This window comes from Hippopotamus amphibius, chromosome 3, assembly GCF_030028045.1.
Source record: "Hippopotamus amphibius kiboko isolate mHipAmp2 chromosome 3, mHipAmp2.hap2, whole genome shotgun sequence".
NCBI classification, from domain to species: Eukaryota; Metazoa; Chordata; class Mammalia; order Artiodactyla; family Hippopotamidae; genus Hippopotamus; species Hippopotamus amphibius.
The window spans coordinates 148,274,288-148,286,324 of NC_080188.1; the positions used below are offsets into that span (position 1 = coordinate 148,274,288).

At 37.8% G+C, this 12,037-nt stretch overlaps 1 protein-coding gene across 1 annotated transcript in view; it reads right to left on the reverse strand.

Moving 5' to 3' along the window:
• The window catches only part of CATSPERE (catsper channel auxiliary subunit epsilon), a 256,584-nt gene that overhangs the window by 39,254 nt on the left and 205,293 nt on the right, over window positions 1-12,037 (reverse strand). Inside the window, exons 12-17 of the mRNA XM_057727707.1 lie at window positions 11,599-11,657; window positions 9,266-9,341; window positions 5,091-5,143; window positions 2,991-3,041; window positions 2,553-2,586; window positions 2,405-2,484 (exon numbers count right to left, since the gene is read on the reverse strand). Coding sequence (XP_057583690.1) covers window positions 2,405-2,484; window positions 2,553-2,586; window positions 2,991-3,041; window positions 5,091-5,143; window positions 9,266-9,341; window positions 11,599-11,657 — 353 coding nt within the window. The remainder of the gene's footprint in view (window positions 1-2,404; window positions 2,485-2,552; window positions 2,587-2,990; window positions 3,042-5,090; window positions 5,144-9,265; window positions 9,342-11,598; window positions 11,658-12,037) is intronic.

Here is a 12,037-nt window from a genome sequence, read left to right on the forward strand (position 1 = left end):
AGATGATACCTGAGAATTGACCATTGAGTTTAGCAACATGGAGGCCGTTGGGCACTCTGGCCAGCAGTGCCAATGGAGTGGTGAGGGTAAAAACTTGACTGAGAAAGATTTGGGAGAGGATAGAAGAGTTGATGACAGTGAGTATAGTAGCTAGAGTGGAAGTGGGGTCAAGAGAGGGGTTTTGTTTTGGTTTAGTTTCTGGTTTTGGTGAGGGAAAGAACTGCGTATTTGTGTGATGATCCAGTAGAGAGTGTAAAGTTGATGAAGCAGGAGAAAGAGGGGGCAATTTCAGGAACAGTGGTCTTAATTAGGAAAGGGGGTGGGGATCCAGTTCACAAATGGAGGGACAGGCCTTAGATATGGTGATAGGAAGACAGACAGAGTTAATGGGTACAGATACTTGAAGATGGATAGATAAAGTAGTAGAAGTTTGCAGAAGATCTCTTCTGACTGATATCACCTTTGACTCATTCATCGTCCTCATTCTCTCTTTCCCTCATCACTCACTTCTATCAGTTATCAAGCCCTGCCCATTATTATGAGTAATTTTCTCGTAAGTGATTCCTCTTCTTTGTCTTTGTTGCTATCTTGGTCATTTGTTTTTTTCCTCTACCAATACAGTTTACTACCTGGTCTCCATGTTTAGACTTGTTTCCCTGAAATTCATCTTTTACACTTCTCTAAGAGAGAACTAGCTAAAGCAGATATTTAATCATGCCACTGTACCATAAGAATATCTAGAAAGCCTTCCATGACCTGGACTCTAGCTAGCTAGTTTCCCAGCTCTTTCTCCTGACACGTCATGCCTCTCTATGTGCTCCAATAACATAATACCATTTGAACTATGAAATTTCTTCCTCTATCACTTTTGCTTGAAAGGCTTACTCGATGGAATTCCCTATTACCTTCCCCACTTCTTCTTCCCTCCCCTGCCTTCAGCTAAATATTCACTATCCTTTAAGACTCAGTGACTCAGCTCAGATGCTCTGGGAACACTTCCCAGAGCCCCTCCCCCTTCCACAGCTGAGTTGGTTTCTTTTCTTTTCAGTTTCAATACCAATGACCTAGGCCATTCTATTGTTCCATTTAGAATATCAGTTCATATATAATTTATCAGTCTCTTGAGCTCTTGAGTGCAGAAATCCTGTCTTATTCATCTTTGAATTCCCAGTGCCTAGCACAGTAATTGGTGCAAAATAGGTGTTTAATAATGATGATTTGAACTGAAGAATGCACTTCCCTGGGAGAGAACATTAAGATTTTTTTTTTTTTTAACCACTGGGGGATTAGGCACTACATAAAACAAAAAAACAAAACAAACAAAGAAAAAAAAATGGGTCTCAGTGGGGGAAGGAGTGCCTAGGGTGCCCAGAAAAAGCAGTGGCATGATTAGGTGTCTAGAAGATTGAAACTAAAGAAGATAACAGATTAGCCTGATAGCTCAGAGAATCCATGACAGGGATCATAAGAGGGTAATATAACAGGGTGAGGGAACAGCATAGAATCTTAGAACTGCCATGGATGAGAAGCGGGCGGCAGTACCTGCCGGCAGAAGTCTTCTGGGTTCCAACAGGGAAAAAGCTCTGATGGCAAAACTAAATTGGAGTGCCTGATTTATTACTCCACACCTACCCACCCTGAGAGATTTCAGAAGCTGTCTTTAGCTTCTGAAATTTGATGTTTTACTCATAGGAATTTCACTTCCACTAATTTATCCTCATGATCTGGACTAGTGTCCACAAGTACAAAAATGGATATTCATCACAATTTTGTATATAATAGCAAAAAAATTAGAAACCTAGGTCACTTGTCTCATAGTTTTCTGTATTTAAAATTTTGTTACAAGCTGTGTAACTTTTATAATCATAAATCTAGAATAAAATCAGAGAAGCAAGCAAACTAACATAAAATCACTGGAAAAAGCCTTCTTCATAGCATTTTATTCATATTTTTATTATGAAATATTATTCATAAGAATTAAGTTAGAGATAATATTTTTGAAATCTCCCCAATGTACTATCCCTTATTAGCAATCTGTTTCCTCTCTTGCAAGCATTCAGTTATTATTGGCCCATGGGAGGTAATTCGTATATTAGGGAGGGGTGCTGGAGGTTGGGGAGAGATTTAGAGAGGATAAAGCAAGGGTTAGGTTCTGTATGCATTCCTGAGAAGAGTCTCAGCCCTCTCACCCATTTATGTCTCAGCTCCTAAACTGTAACCTCACTCAACATGCAGCGACCACAGATCACCCAACTTTGTATAACTAGTACTGAAAACCTAGTGTTACATATACTGGGTGCTCAAAAATATTTATTATTAAATGCATAATTAATTAGGCTTCTTTTGATACTTTTATTTTGAAACTTTCAAAGTAAGTTAAAATTTTTAGTGAGAATATACTTACAATTGAACCACAGGGTGAAACTTTTCTCTGAAATCAACTCTCAATGGGCAGCCATATTTTTCCCAATTATATTTTACTCTCTAGAAAAGGAAAAATGCTTTAGTTATTTTCTATATTTGGCTGATTGACAAAATTATAGTTTTCTTACCAAGTGTTTAGATGGTCGATCCCTCAGATATGACCTGTAAACAAACATTTTCCTTACTTAGAATCTTTCCTCTTCTCAAACTTAAAAATTAAAACCATTACTTTATTTTGGGTAAAGAGGTATCACAAAAATCAAACATAACCATAATTAAAAAATAATCCTAAAATATGTGGAAATCAAACAACACACATCTAAATAACACATGGATCAAAGAAAAAATCTTAAGAGAAGTTTAAAAATATGTTCAACTAAATGAAAATGAAAATACAACTTATCAAAATTTGTGAGGTGCAGCAAAATCAGTGCCTAGAGGTAAGTTTATAGCAATAAATGCATATATCAGAAAAGATTGATGTTAATGGGAATAAATACTGATTCTCAATTATTGATACTACATTAATATAAAACTCAATGCTTATGTTAAAAAATATTTCTTACTTTTCAATGATGTAAAAAAAATCATGCTGAAGACATTCTTTTTTATTAAATCTACAAAAAATAAAACATAATGAAGCTGTAGTATCATCATTCCTTATTTACTAGCACAAACATTTAATCATTTAACTCAGTGATTCTCAAACTTGAAAGTATCACAGAATCATCACTTATTGAGTTAGAATCTCTGGGGTTGGTATGTGGCCAAAGCATTTCTATTTTTAAAAATCAGCTTTACAAATGTTTCTGAAAGTACCAGAATTTGAAATATACTGCTTTACCTCTTATATCTGATACATATGAAAAATTTATAGACAATCTATCAAAGTAAAAACAAAATTTTGGGACTGTTTTATTCTTCATAATTTTTTTTTTAACACAAGTTCTAACTGTTACTAGGGACTCAGTTGTGCAGTTAAGGATTTATTTTAAGGATTCACATAATTTCTAGGTAGGGTTTATGCAGACATAAGGCTATCATGGTCTATGAAATGATAGAGTTTTTAGTAAGTTAAATTATTCATTTGAATATTTTTGCTGGCTGCTTCCAGTGTAACTCAGAAGGAACCATAGTCACTGCTGTGTTTATACAGATATTGGAAGCCTGGGACCACATCCCACCCTGAACTCAAATTAGACCCCAAGAGATGCCCTCCTTCACTGACAGCTCTCCTTTCAGAAGTATCATGGGTCCCATAGGTATCCTTTGCTGATTGTGAAAACTTAGGCCAACCACAACCTGAATCCAAGGAATTAGGGTCATTTTTAGAATTTCAGAGCAGTTGGTCATTGACTAAGAGGTCTGGAAAAAGGTCCTGAAATCTGTGTTTTCAGACATGCTCTCCAGGTGATTCTGATGAGCAACCTAGTTTGACAATTGCTCTTTAAACCTTCCCAGAAATAGACGGATTCAAGCTGCTTTGCATCTCACTGAAGAAGGAAATCTTCATGCAGTGATACTGCATGCAGGAGTACTGGGAATTGATTTTGGTAACATGTTGCTTCGAGCAGTTATTCTCAAATTTTAATGCCCCTACTAATCTTGGAAATTTTGTTAAAATAGAGATTCTGACTCAGCAGGTATGAGGTGAAGCCTGAGATTCTGCATGTCTAGTTCCCAGGTGATGCCAGTGCTGGTTCATAGATTATACTTTCAGAAGCAAAGATGTAGACCATCCCAGAAATAAGATGCTATATGCTGAATAAATCAGTTACCCTTTGTGTTTTCTGGAAAAGGACTTAAGGGAAATGCAAATTTCTTGCTGAATGAGATGGGAATATTTAATTATCTATCTGGCAACTGATTATAACAATTCAGTACTCAAAAGATTACTAGAATGACAGATGAATAGACCTTTGTTTTGGATGAGAGCAAGTCACTTCATAAATAGATTCAGATAAGAGTCAGTGTTACCCCACCCTCGCCCTAACCACAGGAAAGGAATTGCAATACATTTGTGTCTCCATTGTACATTCCACCTCAGTTAAACAGATTTGTGTATGCTGACCTTTATTGTCTTCCATGCAGAAGAAAGAGCTGTGGATGACACAAGTTCCAGGGTGCTTCATTGTGAACCATAGTAAAAATCAATTAAAGTCACACCTTGGGATTCTCTGAAGGAAACACTGGTGTTAAGTTTGCTCTAAAAATCTTTCTCATGGAAAAAGTTTCAGGAAACTGAGGCTTCTCTCATGTGGTTATAAGCAGTTCTCTGACAGAAATGAAATTATAACTGGTTTGAGTAAGGTGGACAACAGAGGTAAGTTTTTGTCCCTCTCATTTCTCTGGAAATGAGTTGTACACTGAAGAGCTGGGAGAGGTAATGCAAAAGACAGAAACTGGCTTATGAAAAGGGAAGGTAGAGAAAAATCCTGGTAATGGAGAAAGAGGTTAAATCTTTTTCTCTTTTAGTATGATTCACATGTAATATTTGACTTGGCAAAAAGTTCAAACAAATTTGGTTTGGACAAATTGTCAATTTATAACGGATTTCATATGGACATGTCAGTCATTAGGCTAATATTATCACTAGTAATTACCATTTAGTTACCATTTACTTTAAAACATAAAGAGTAAGACAAGTCAAATGCAAATATACTTGCCCTTTAACTGCAATGAATTTACTGGCATCACAGCCAACAGATACTTGGAACACCTAAAGAAAAGTAATATAGGTAATGACTTTAGTGGTTCTAATTCACATGATCTAAAATATTACTACAGCTAAAAGCAATTACATTTAATAACATTTATTGAAATAACCTTTTAAAAATTTATTATTTATTTATTTATTGGCTATGTCGGGTCTTCCTTGTTGTGTGCAGGCTTTCTCTAGTTGCAACGAGTGGGGGCTACTCTTTGTTGCAGTGCACAGGCTTCTCATTGTGGTGGCTTTTCTTGTTGTGGAGCATGGGCTCTAGGGCATGTAGCCTTCAGTAGTTGTGGCAACCGGGCTCAATAGTCGTGGCTCGCAGGCTCTAGAGTGCAAGCTTGGTAGTTGCAGCACATGAGTTTGGTTGCTCCGTGGCATGTGGGATGTTCTCAACCCAGGGATCAAACCCGTGTCTCCTGCATTGGCAGACGGATTCTTAACCACGGAGCAACCATGGAAGTCCCATGAAATAACCTTTTAAATGTAGAGTTTTGTTATACTGCTCTGTGCTGTTTTCTTCCTTCTTCTTTGATCACTTTTTTCCTTTCTTTGATCACTTTTTTCCTTTCTTTGCTTCCTTTCACCCTAACTGTTCACAGGGCCCAAAGATTGGGACTCTGCTTTTTTACTTCTGTATTTCAGAGAACCAATTCGATGTCATCTTTCACCAGCACCTCTACAATCATGACTATCAACTCTGTAGTTCCAGCTTGCACCTGACTCACCTGTATTGGATTGGCCAAAAATTTTGTTCAGGTTTTTCTATAAGATGGTATGGAAACATGAATTTGACTTCTTTTTAGAGTCAGAGTCCTGGTTCTTCCTCAATTGGTATAGGCTACTTATATTTCTACCTGGCTCCAGGACACCTTACTCACTACTGTCTACCCTGTCTGCCTCTCCAACCCTCAGCCCAGGCTTTCTAAATGGGATCTAGACACTTGCCTTCTGTTTTAAACAAGTCCTGTATGTTGCATATTTCCACAAGGCAAATTAAAAAAACACTTGGGGATCAGGAGGGTGGGGGTAAGAGAATGATGTCCAGCCAAATTTGATGGATTTAAAGAATTGCACCTGCTAAACCAAGACCTTTCAGGCTTCATTTGAAATGCGTGCTCCACAGCAGGAGTTTATGGATTTTATTTCTTGAACCACCTGACTTCACCCATAGGACCTGATTTGTCCTCTCAACAACTCTACCCAGTCCTTGCTGTCCATCATCATGAAATCTTTTCCCATCAAATGTGTTTAGAAACATGGGTCTGCCCTTTATCTTTAGTAAATTATCCATATAAGGTATACAGTTGGCTGAAGTCCTCAAGTTTTTCATAGTTAGGACATACCATCACTTGATGATCTTATTTGTAACATGTCTTCTTCTCCAGGTCTTAGTTCACAAAAATCATCCCTATTCTCAGAAATAACAACCATGACTCAAATTAAAAATATGAGTTGACCTGCAGGTGGCTCTTGAACAGGAGCATGGGTACAGAATGTGGGAAGCATGAATAAGCCTGTTTTGCAGAGTACCCACTGCTGGAGGGCTGACACATTTTCCCTGGGACAGGACCCCCAATAGAGAAATTCTGACATATAGCCCAATGAAAACAATGAATGTGGTGTTTTTTGTTTGTTTGTTTTGGTTTTATTTATTTAATATTATTCTCTTAAGTACAGAGACAGGGCAGAATGTTCCTGCTCAGCTCAGAATTGGACACAGCATATTCCCTCTAACTGGAGAGGACTGAACTGAGACAGGAATTCTAAAGGCCTTCGACACAGAAATGTTTGTAGGCAATGTATAAGACAGACTGTGGTTGTCTCTCACTGGGAAACTTCATCTTGGAAGGAATTACTAATGCCCTCTGAGGACTGGTTTACTGGGGTGGCCTCATTGCATTTTGGTTCTTGGTGTATGGGTAAAAAACTGAAATGCAGCTCTGTTGGAGCTGTCAGTTCTATTTGCTGCTCAGCTGCAGGCTATGAAGACGGCAGGCTCATGTTCAAATGGCTCAGTCCATGGTCCATTTGGTCCAGCAGGTTTAGCAAGGGCTTAACTTCATCCAGCTAGAGAAGAAGCCTGTGGTCTATAATATTTACCTGAGAGGCTGATGGCTTGCTCACCAGTGGGGATAGGAGCACAAAGAAGGGTTCCTGTGATTGAGAGCATACCTTGTGGTTGTGTACAGGTTATTTTCTTGGCTAGCTACCCACAAGTCTGCATCTTCCTGTTGCCTAAAGGGCTATGGCATATTCCATTATCTTCTACTATGTGGCATGCTCTCCATTCTATTTCAGTGGGTGGGTCAATACAAACTACCTGAAATGGGCACAGATGGTGGCTAAATTTCAATGGTCCATGTCTTGGGGTGTGCCAAGGAAGAAACCAGTAATATTAGATAATTACTCTGTGACAGGTACTGTTCTGGGCATTTTACATAAATTATCTCATTTAATACTCTCAACAAAGTAGATAAATACTGTGAGATGGATATTATATTTCCCCTTTTACAAATGTGGTGACTGAGACTCAGAGTGTTTAGGGTCTTCTTGAAGCCAGTAGGTGGTAGAGCTTGGATTTGAACTCAGGTTAGATTAAAATGCTTTTGTGATCCCTGGGCTGGGCAAGATTGGGTGAATAAGGGTCCCTAACAAATCTATAAATTAGACAGGGAAAGAGATAGAGGAAACCACGGTGCTTCGGGAAGGCACCATGGTTTATATGGAATAGGGTGGAGCGGTTGAGTAGCTGAAGACAGAAAATGCAGACCAAGGCTGGGGCAGGAACTCATTAGGTTGCTGTTTTTGGCTTTCCCAGATTAAGCTGGTAGACAGCATGGTGAGTACATAGGGGAAGTGGTCAGTATGCACCTGCAGGCAGTTTCCTGGGGAAGCAGTGTGTGTCAGCAGTGCTCAAGGAAGGATCACGTCTACCTCAGTTCAAGACTCCCTCTAAATTCATGCACCTTGGGTTGTCCCTCGTGGGCCAGTGGCTAAGACTCTGCGCTCCCAGTGTAGGGCCCTGGGTTTGATCCCTGGTCAGGAAACCAGATCCCACATGCCACAGCTGAAAGATCCCACATGCCAACTAAAAATAACCCGCATGCCGCATTGAAGATCCCACACGTGACAAGGAAGATCCCACATGTTGCAACTAAGACTAAGCAAAGCCAAATAAATAAATAAATAACTTTAAATTCATGGAACCTTGTCCTGGTAGGAACAGGTTCTTGGTGTTGGGGTCCTGAAGAGCAAGGGCTATGTCTCATTTAACTTCGAATTCTTCATATAGCTATTCCCGTTGTGCTATGCCTGATAAATACTGGGTGCTCAATGTGTGTTTATTGATTATTAGTTGCAATGAGACGGAATAAAGAGAGGAGGCATCCCTCAGTGTGGAACGAAGCCTCAAAGGAGGTGGTGGCAGGTGGTTGCCTGAACACCCCTCTGCTGTATCACATTGCTGCACTTATGTATATGCCTCTCCCTTGAATTCCCTTTGCACCTTCCTGCTCAACTTCTGCTTACTCTTCAACAGTCATGTTATGCATCACCTTCTTTCCACCTTTTCCCTCCCAAACAAAATTGCTTACTCTTTCCTCTGGGCTATTTGATAACTCTAAATCTCACATTCTCTTACACTCATTTATGTTTTCCTCTTTGGAAGGGACTCTTTTCATCTTTGCAACTACCAATACTCAGCACACAGACTGAAACATAGAAACATGGTAGGCACACAATGAAATTTTTTGAATGAGGAAATGATCCAATTTTTAAAATAAACGCAGCATAAATATGGACATGACCGGCAGTCTTGTCTGACAAACCATTTCCAACTTTAGCTGTTCTCATAAATTTGTTTTCCTCCACACAGTTTTATTTATTTTCAAAAACTAATAATTTTACATCTTTGTGAGTGTTTATATTCTGATGGTAAACTCATGGAAGGCAGTAATCGAATCTTCTCTTCCCAAAGTAAAATAATGCTATCTATACAGTGAAAGCTTACAAAATGTTGCTACCTGTGAGGGGGAGTGGTATTGAATGGAGTTAATATGTATTATTTAGTTTACCACCTATGTATTCTTGAAGTAAAAACTTCAGTCTTCTACCCATGTCACTTACCTTTTGGGATACTGAACATGTTTTTGCATGTTCACTAGGTCTAACGTGAACAAGCAGAAGACCTGTGTTCTGGTATCTAGGAGAAACAACACGTACAGGTGATTATAGACTCACAAGGGAGGTAGCCACGAGTTTGCCTTTGTGCAGAAAAGATGAAAAGTCCTATTTACCTGTTGTGTTTCAGCCCCTCCCCCTGCCCCCCATGAGGAATTCTAGAGGCCTGGTGGTGGTGGTGGTGACTGCTTGCTGTTTCTGCTAAGGTGCATTGTGGTTATATCCTAAGTCACTCCCATCTCATGGTATCCCATATGTTGGCCAGCATAGGGTAGGGACAATGGGAAATAAAAATGAGCTTCTATCAGCATTTCAACCCCTCTGTTTCATTAACAATCTCAGTCTCCTGAGGATGGGGCTTTGCTGCTGACATCTTGCCGTGCTTCCTGACTGTATTACGAGGCTGTAGCCGCCATTGCACAGGTTCCTTCTCTAGCCTCTACGGATTTGTTTTCCTCCTATTGATAATGCTTTTGGAACAATAGATATTAAATTCTGAAGTTAATTTTCTGAACCACATTATGCTGCATAATATGATCTGACTGGAAGCAAAAGGGAGATCAGATGTAACACCTTTGTAGATTAGGAAATGCACGTGAATCATTTTGTGCTCAGGCAAAATAGAAGGGCTCAAAAATCACAGAAGAAAAAATTTTGAAAGTATTATTCCTTCCCTGCCCCTGCTAAGGTTTTTACTTTTTGAAAAAACTGGGAAAAAACAAACATAAACGAACTAACCACAAACAAATGTTCTTTTCCTTCCAATATTCATTATATTTTAATATTTATCATATATTAGATATAAAATATACTAAATGAGGATACAGATGGCAAATTTTTACATTTTTAAATCACTATGCCATATTTCATCAACTCTAAGATACATTTTTTAAATTTCCTTTAACATCTTTGAAATCAGGAGGCATCTTATAATTATGCCAGTTATGGCTTTTTTCCCGATTTGATGGAATCTTTGATTTGATATATTCAGTAATATAGTATAGATGTGTAAAAAAAGACACTAAAGTAAATATTTCATCTTCAATTTTCTACATAATTTTACTTATAGGTAGATTTTGCTTCCTGCCATGGCTGATTTCAAAGCTCTTGGTATTTTCTCTCAAGTTTCAGACTGACCTAAAGTATCCTGGACAATTTGATGTGTATTGTACAGCAACAGAATTCTGAGTAAATATCCACAAAATCAAAAGTACGCAAAGGAACCCACAACATTAGAAGAATCAAGAGAAAGGTTGGTGAGTTAGGGGGAGTATTGAGCCTCTCTTGACTTCTGTGTCCAAAGTAGCATTTTTTCCCTACACTTCCTGGCCATTCTCTACTGCTTCTTTCTGCTATATTTTCTTAATAGCATTTATAATTATTCAGGACCATCTTGTTTATTTATTTGATTACTTGCTGCTTGTCTTTTCCCACTAGAGATGTCTCACAACAGCAGTATTCCATTTTTCTTGTTCACCATGTATTTTGAACACCTAGAGTGCTTGTCATGGAGTGGGTATTCAAACTCACGTGGCATATCAGCAGACTAAAGAAAAGTGGACTTTCCCCTAGAAGAACAATGCTATTTTTCCAGAAAATATATTGAGTCAGGACATAATGATAATTTAATGCCTTAAGATACAAATCCATGTTGGTTGCCTTCCTTCAGAAATTGTTTTATGTCATACCTTATTCCAAGATTCAGGGATGGTGTTTTATCTAATTTTACTCATAATTAAAAACTTTTTGGCATTAGAGTTCTAGCTTTTGCTTAATTATAGTATGTAAAGACTTCAGGATGGGAATGAAGGATAAAAGGTCCTCAAAAATTATTGAATTAAGAAGATGTCTTAGAGGACTGGGATGGGGAGGGTGGGGGGGGGACTCGAGGGAGGGTGGGGGGGGAGTCAAGGGAGGGAGGGAATATGGAGATATGTGTATAAAAAGATGATGGAACTTGGTGTACCCCCCAAAAAAATAATAAATAAATAAAATTAATAAAACCAAAAAAAAAAAAAAAGAAAGAAATAGCCTGGGTTTTTTTGCACCTTCAGTTGGATGAATAGCACCTTCAGGTAGGTCACATTTCCATTTAATTAAAAGAGTATTTTACATTTTTATACAGAATACTAATTTCACATCTTTTCAAACATTTAAAAGAATTTGAAAGCTGGATATTTGAAAGGATATGAAGTCATTTAAGTAAAAGAATACCTACAAATCAGTAACCTGAATAGCATATTTAATACTGAGTAGGTGCTTGTAAAAATCTTACTTACTGCAACTTGAAATAATCATCTACTGCCTCATAATTTATATTCTGGGAAAATGTTATTGTCTGAAAAAGAAGATAAAAAAGTTTATGTAAAGCAGGAAAATTGGGAATGGGGACAATGGATAGTTTCAAGACAGATTTAAACCTTTTTTAGGTAAGAAAAATAATATACTAAGCATTTTTTTCTAATTCATTATCTTTTCTATCTCAGAAACTCCAATTATGTAGATATTAGATTTACTTTGTTACATTTCCTTATTTTACATTAAATTTGGTATTATCATAGTTCTTTTATTTATATTACTTCTCTCTCCCTCATTTGACTTTTGTTGTTGCAATATTCTTATTTTTATTTTTCATTTATATCAGCATAGCAAACTTTTCACTTTTTCTGTTTTCTAATAACCTGTCTCTGGACCTTCTAATTTCTTCTTTGAGGTTTT